The sequence below is a fragment of the Hevea brasiliensis genome, chromosome 1 (genome assembly GCF_030052815.1).
Source record: "Hevea brasiliensis isolate MT/VB/25A 57/8 chromosome 1, ASM3005281v1, whole genome shotgun sequence".
NCBI classification, from domain to species: Eukaryota; Viridiplantae; Streptophyta; class Magnoliopsida; order Malpighiales; family Euphorbiaceae; genus Hevea; species Hevea brasiliensis.
In genome coordinates, this window is record NC_079493.1 from 25,959,880 (window position 1) to 25,966,990 (window position 7,111).

At 32.6% G+C, this 7,111-nt stretch overlaps 1 protein-coding gene across 2 annotated transcripts; it reads right to left on the bottom strand.

Annotated features, from left to right (window-relative positions):
- Nucleotides 1–2,339: 2,339 nt before the first annotated feature.
- Nucleotides 2,340–6,299, bottom strand: LOC110669023 (LEAF RUST 10 DISEASE-RESISTANCE LOCUS RECEPTOR-LIKE PROTEIN KINASE-like 2.4). Of its 2 annotated transcripts, none has more exons than XM_058145095.1 (4): nucleotides 4,876–6,299; nucleotides 4,081–4,104; nucleotides 3,946–3,975; nucleotides 2,340–3,640 (listed from the first exon to the last, which is right to left on the bottom strand). In XM_058145095.1, exons 1-4 carry the CDS (start codon nucleotides 5,654–5,656, stop codon nucleotides 2,511–2,513), a joined length of 1,965 nt encoding a protein of 654 aa, XP_058001078.1. In that variant the 5' UTR covers nucleotides 5,657–6,299; the 3' UTR covers nucleotides 2,340–2,510. The 2 variants fall into 2 exon arrangements, with proteins under 2 accessions (XP_058001078.1, XP_058001077.1); XM_058145094.1 differs by having other exon boundaries at nucleotides 4,081–4,113.
- Between the last annotated feature and the right edge of the window lie 812 nt (nucleotides 6,300–7,111).

The following is a 7,111-nucleotide window of genomic DNA, read 5'->3' on the forward strand; positions in this document are numbered from 1 at the left end:
TGTAAAAGACCCAGAAATTATGAGTTGCATATATTGTTTCAAATTATTAAATTATTGTTATTATAAATTATGCACCACTAAGCGTTATGCTTAGCGCGTTGGTTTTCCATCGCGTAGGTACTGGAGATCAGTCGCATCAGTCCCAGCAGCCGCAGCAGCCGCAGTAGTAGTGCACTGACAGAGCTCTGATCAGATCTGCCATTGTTCAGAGTCACCTTACTGGTCTTTTGTATTTTGGTAGGGCCCATGTATAGACTAGTATTTTGGTTTATTATGTTTAGTCATGATGTAATTACTAGTTTATGATGTATTTCATTTTGGACTTGAAATGAAAACTTATAATTTATTATATATGAATTTCTTTATGAATGCAATAGATGACACTTCATTTTGAGATCTCATAAATAGTTGTGAATGATATGATAAAGAGAATATGATATAAAAATATGTGAGATGACTATGAATATGTTAACAGGTGATAGTGGAACCCGACAGATGCTAATAAAATAGGGGAGGCTCTGTCCGGGTCTCCACAGAAATAAAAAAAAAAAAAAAAAAAAAATTCTACACATTGAATAAATGTTTTAAATGACATTAAAAGTTTACAATAGATATGATAAAACAAGACAGGGTGCTCCGGCACCGAATGTGGCACTTCTTGCTCGGCTATACAGTAGACGAGTAAGGGGCGTCACATTCACTGAACTTGTAATACATGTATTCTGTCTTCGTTCTACTTAACTTAAAGCCCTTTGACTCTAGAGAACTTCTCCAAAGTTCTAGCTTTCTATTAACTCCTCGCGTCTCATCTATTAGAACTATATCATCTACAAACATCATGTACCAAGGGATACTCTCTTGTATGTGTTTCGTCAATTCATCTAAAACTAATGTAGAAAGGTAAGGGCTTACAGCTGATCCTTGGTGTAATTCAACTGAGATAGAAAAATCTCTTGTGTCCACTCCCACTGTGTGCACAATAGTAGTTGCTCATTCATATATATCTTTTAACACTTGTATGTACCTAATAGATACCCTCTTTCGTTCTAACACTCTCCATAGAACATCTCTTAGAACACTATCATAAGCCTTCTCCAAATAGATAAAAACCATGTATAGATCTTTCTTCACATCTCTATATTTCTCTATCAAGCTTCTAATGAGAAAGATATCTTCCATAGTTGAATGACCGGGCGTGAAGCCAAATTGATTAGGAGAGATAGAAGTATCATGACTTAGTCGATGCTCCACAACTCTCTCCCACAACTTCATCGTATGGCTCATGAGTTTAATTCCCCTATAGTTTGAGCAACTCTGTATGTCTCCCTTATTTTTAAAAATAGGTACTAAAATACTCCTCCTCCATTCATCATGCATTTTCTTTGAGTTTAGAATCTTATTAAATAATTTAGTTAACCCAAATATTGATTACAAGAATTGAAATATTTGCATAAGAACTAAAAAAATAGTTGCTTGAAATAAAAATTAAAAGCTGGAATTGAAACTGATGTTGGACTAAAAAAGCAAACGATCGCTGAACTATAGAAAATTAAAACTAAGTCATTGTGATTGTCTGTTGCTGAGAGTTGTGTTGGCTGTGCGTTTTTTGTCCTTGAAATGAAGTTCAACACATCTATTTATAGGCAAAGTGGCTTGGTGGCCTAGTCTGCTGTAACAAACTTACTTGGTGGCTAAGTCTTTTGCATTAGGAAATTACCTATTGTATCAATTTCTGCACCTTATTTTACTTGTTGCACCAAGCTTCTCTGACAAAATTCACGTGATTTTATCCAGAAGAAAGTGGTCCATTACTTGTACCTTTCTCTCTATTTGTTGCAACCACTTGTAACATTCTGTAACCGCCCATCTACTATTCCACTTTTGATGCCACTAATTTATCCAAATATGACCCATTATCTGATACGTATTATCTTTTGTAGATATATTGGAGATACCAAATATCTGTAACTACCCAATAAACAACCAACCATTTGTATAAGTAATAATTTAATTGTTCTAGTTCTAAATAATTAATACTCAATGGCAATGATCTTTTGTCAGCCTGAGCTATAGGTCAAACCATATTAAATAGGCAATTTAATTTAATATTTTAGACCCATTAATTAATTAGGATCCAAAAATATTAAAATTAAATTGTGGTGTAAACATATTGTTTTATTACTATTATTGAAACATATTCTAAAGATGCTTAACTCAAATAAGGTTTTTCCTTGTCAAACTCTGTTGTTCATATACTCAAATAAGGACAACAAAACCAATAAATGGTGAAACATCTGCAAATGCTCTAAACATCATAAAGTTTAGAAGAACCTAAAATATGATGCAAATATAAGTAGCGATCACTTGCAATTTAAACATAGAATTATTACAAACTATCATCAATTCATCAATTAACTCTAGTGTTTAGAGCAATTTTAAAGGATACAAGAGGAAGAAGATTATTGTTCCATCATTTGAAATGGAAGACTGCTCTTTTAATGAGTGGTATGTTAGCCTTCCCCCGTCACACTGAGCAGAATATTTTCGAAGGTCCCTTGACTTGGATTTTCAGCCAGGCTATTCGATTCTGTAGTCACTGAATCTGCAGGAAATAGAACAGGCCTAGGAGGCATTTGTAGGCTTTCAATATCTCCTTCAAGCATCTCTACAACTTTGTTCATTGCTGGACGATCAGAAGGCTGAAACTGTACGCACCATAATCCTGTTATAATCATTTTCCGAGCTTTTATATTTTCCTCTTCCGCTGTCTCTTCTATTGGTAAATTTCCACTAGAAAGTTGGTCATAAACCCGAAATGGACTATAAACTTCACTTAAACTTTCAGCAAATCCATTTACTTTCTTCCCTCTATCTGCAACTTCTAACACCAACTGTCCAAAACTATACACATCTGCCTTATGTGAGACACGTCCAATGTTTTTGTAGAATATCTCTGGTGCCATATATCCTAATGTTCCCCTTTTAGCTGTAAGAGATGCAATGCTTCCCTTAGTTGGATAAAATTTAGCAAGGCCAAAATCAGAGATCTTTGGAGTGAAATTTTCATCAAGAAGAATATTGTGAGGCTTGATGTCAAAATGAAGGATTTGCATGTCACAACCTAGATGTAGATATTCAATGCCATGAGCAACTCCAAGTGATATCTTATATAGTTTTTCCCAACTTAAGGAAACGGATCCTTTATGACAATCAATATAATTATTAAGAGATCCTTTAGACATGAATTCATATATAAGAGCTTGCTTTGATCTCTCAGCACAAAAACCAATCAATTGTACCACATTAACATGGTGAATCTTCCCAATTGTGGCGACTTCATTGATAAAATCTTGTCCATCATCTTTGGGTTTATTTAATATCTTTACTGCAGCAAATTGACCACTACGAAGCTTTCCTTTATACACAGAACCAAAGCCTCCTTCTCCCAACTTTTCCTTGAAACCTCCTGTTATCTTTTTAATGTCTGAATAAGAATATCTTATTGGCATGAGGTTATTGTGACTCTGAAGGAATTCTTCAATGGTATTGTATCCTGATAAATGTCTCCTTCGCCATTTATAAATGATAAATGCCATCACACATGGAGTCCCACATAAGCATCTTGCAGCAAGAAGCATTCCTGGATGAAATTTTGATTCAAGAGGGGTATAAAATTATCATTAGTTTTTTGATGTTACTTGTGATCGCACAAATTTTATTCCTTGGTTAAACCAAATTCAGTAGACTAAATCAATGAAATTGCAGTATTTTGAATTAAATTCAAAAATTCTGAAATGAATTTCAAAATCCTGCAATATCATAGGTTTGGTACATATTTAAAGACAGAGCCAATAAAGTCTAAGTTAATGTGTCGTGTTTTTATGTTGTCTCTACATATAATTAGACTTTATGTCCCTAAATTCATTAAATGAAACGAATTCTTACCGCCATAAATAGAGATGCCTGCCAAATACCCTGCGAAATTAATGAACAAGGAATTGCTGATGTTATTAATGTTAAAGGAAGTAATAATTAATTAAATATGATCACATATATTATATAAATAAAGAGTGATCCTACCTCCTATCATGTAGATGATTCCAACTGCTTCACCTAAGAAAAAAAAAGTCAGTATTAAAAAATATATTCACCAGTATATATATATATATTGTAGGATGTCATTGGCAGAAACAAATTGTGGAAGAATTTAGTTTTAATTTCTTGAATTTATCTATGCACAAAAAAAAAATGTTGAAAAACTTAATAAAGAGCAAAATAAATATATTTTGACATATATATTTGATATTTTGGGTTCAGTAGTAATGCATCGTTTTGAAAACTGTGAAATTACAAGATTAAAATGCAATTTGAGTCCAATCAATATATGGAGTTTTTATTTTAAAAAATATGGAGCTTTGATCATAATTTTATTTTTTATAAAAGAAATTTTATTTTGCTAATAACTAATATTAAATTAATTAATAACTTCTAATCTAATAGCAAAAGGCCTAAGTTAAAAAAAAAATTCAAATCTTTATAAAATTTGAAAATCTGACTAATTATGCGAAGATTTAATTGTTTGAATTAGATTACAAAAATACAAAAAAAAAATATTTAGCTTATTTTTGTGATTAGGTCATATGAAAAAGAACAAAACAAAAATAAAATAAACATACATCGCATAGATTAGATCCTTCATGCAGATCTTAACTATCAATAATATATATTTTGCCTGTATTATATACATTATGTATTTATCTCATAATAATAATAATAATAATAATAATAATAATAATAATAAACTGGAAAGTCAGCCATTTCTTCCTATTGTGTGATTTATGAATCGAACGAAAAATGGTTGAAAGCATTACTTACCCGGCGGCTGCATGCATCGAACACTGTTTCTGCTGTCCAGATAGCACCTATTATCATCACACTTTTCACATTTGAAGATGTTGTGCCAGGAAAGCTGAAACCCAAATGCAAGTTCCCTGTGAATTTCAAACCAGGACATATTCTTCTTTGTCGTAACAGGAAACAAACTCATTATCTCCACTCTGCACAACTCCTTCAAATCAGATAACTTCATGTCTCCTATATTTACATAAGAGTAGTGCCTCTTCAAAGCAGATACAGTCGAATTGAATCCACGTAAAACGCAAGGAGCGGTGTCCACGTAAAGGGGAGAGTACACTGGATTTGGGCACTTGATGAAAATAATCATCTGCGATAACATGGGAGGTTCTCCCAACTTAGCCCATTTGTCTTCTTCTGACTTTGTCCATTGGTATTTATAATTGGAATATGGAACAATCCCATAATCATAATAATAATAATCAATTGGTAAAGGAAAACGAGGAAAGGAGGAGCAATCATCTTGATGGACGCCGGCATCCGCCAGTCGGATTGTGAAGTTATCGTAATTAATGGAATGAACATAGTATCTTCCTCGGAATAGATTTAACACCGTGAAATTATTTTCACAAGAAAGCTCAAATCTATGGTCTCCGCAATTGTTTGGATCAGTTTGTAATCGGAAAGGGTAACTAATGTTGTGGATATTGCCACATGAAGAAGGGGCACAGAGACTTGTATCCCTTCCATTGCAAGTTTGGGAGAAAAGCAGGAAAAGAAAGATGAGCGTTTCTGTAGTCATGGGAGGACAGCAGAGAGAAGTTTATTCTGCATAAACAATTCTTCTAGCTATTTTCCGTAACATTTGTACTGGTGGTGGTGAAGAGCCATTGTAATTTTATATTGGGAAAAAAATGTTGAAATATATATATTTTCTTATTATTTACTAAAAATTGGGTGAAATTCCTGTAAAAAAAATTGAGAAAAATAAAAGTTTAATCGTCATTAAATTTAAATTTCTTATGAAGTTGGACATTGATTAAAATTCCAACCCATTAAAATCAAATTTAATTTGGGGACCCATGGGATGGGAGTAAAGTTGGGTGCAACAGCTTTGAGCTGAAGGTGGCTCTGCATCAGTGATCAGTCATCACTTGCAAACTGGTCCACTTTGACATTTCAAGCTTGGTGTCTCTCACATCACTTGCAAGAAGTCATCAACCATTGCCGTATACGTCTTAGAATGGAATTAGGAAATTTAAGAGAAATTGTTGGGAAATCACTTAGGATGGGGTTAGGAAATTAAGGTGGAAAAATCATATAATTAACCTATTTTCGGAAGTTTGCCTTCCAAGAAGGCTTTTGAACTTCAATCTATCTGTTTCTCCCTTCCATTTTAAGGGGGATTATACCTACGAATACACCTTATTCAATTGCTCTTCAACGGGAGGTTCTTACCCAGTCCCCTGCCTTGGTAGTCTACAATATCATGTCTATGCCGTTAATTCAGAAAGTCATATTGGTGACTTGGACCTGTTGTCTTGCACTAAGATACGTGATATTTCATCACCAGTTCCAAATTATAATTTCATTCACACGACTTTGTACTGTTATGCATTAATATTTCAATCTTGAGAATTTTCAAATAGGGTGAAAAGAATTTAATAAAATTAAGTCGGTAATTTGATAAAGAAGAATTATAATTAGTTGAATAAAATAAAAATGAAAACTTAATTACGAGCACATCCACGTAAATACAATAGATTAATTAATGCCGACCATAAAGAGCAAAAGATTAGATAAAGACCATTCAAAAAGTACTTTCAATGAAATAATAATGATTTCTTGTTTTTTTGCTTTTATCTCCACCTAATAATTTCCTTCACATGGCTTGTACTGTTTTGCATTTACTTTGATTTGTACTGTTTTGCATTTACTTTGACAACAAAATGATTTCTTTCCATAGACTAGAGCCATGTGTTCCTTCCTAGACAGCGAATATGGTGTTTCCACTCACCTTCTTTTATTTTTTCTTCTTAATTTCTAAATCTGATGTTCATTAATTTCTTATTACTATTAAATCAATACATATTACTCTATAAATTAATATAATAATTAATTTTTTTTAACAAAATAAATAATTTAATTAATTGAAATTCACTTAATCTTAGTTAAATAAAAATTCAATGTGCAAATCAATGATTAGCTATATAGTAAATGAAGGGAGACCTTGCATTCAATTGTATAGACTATGCCA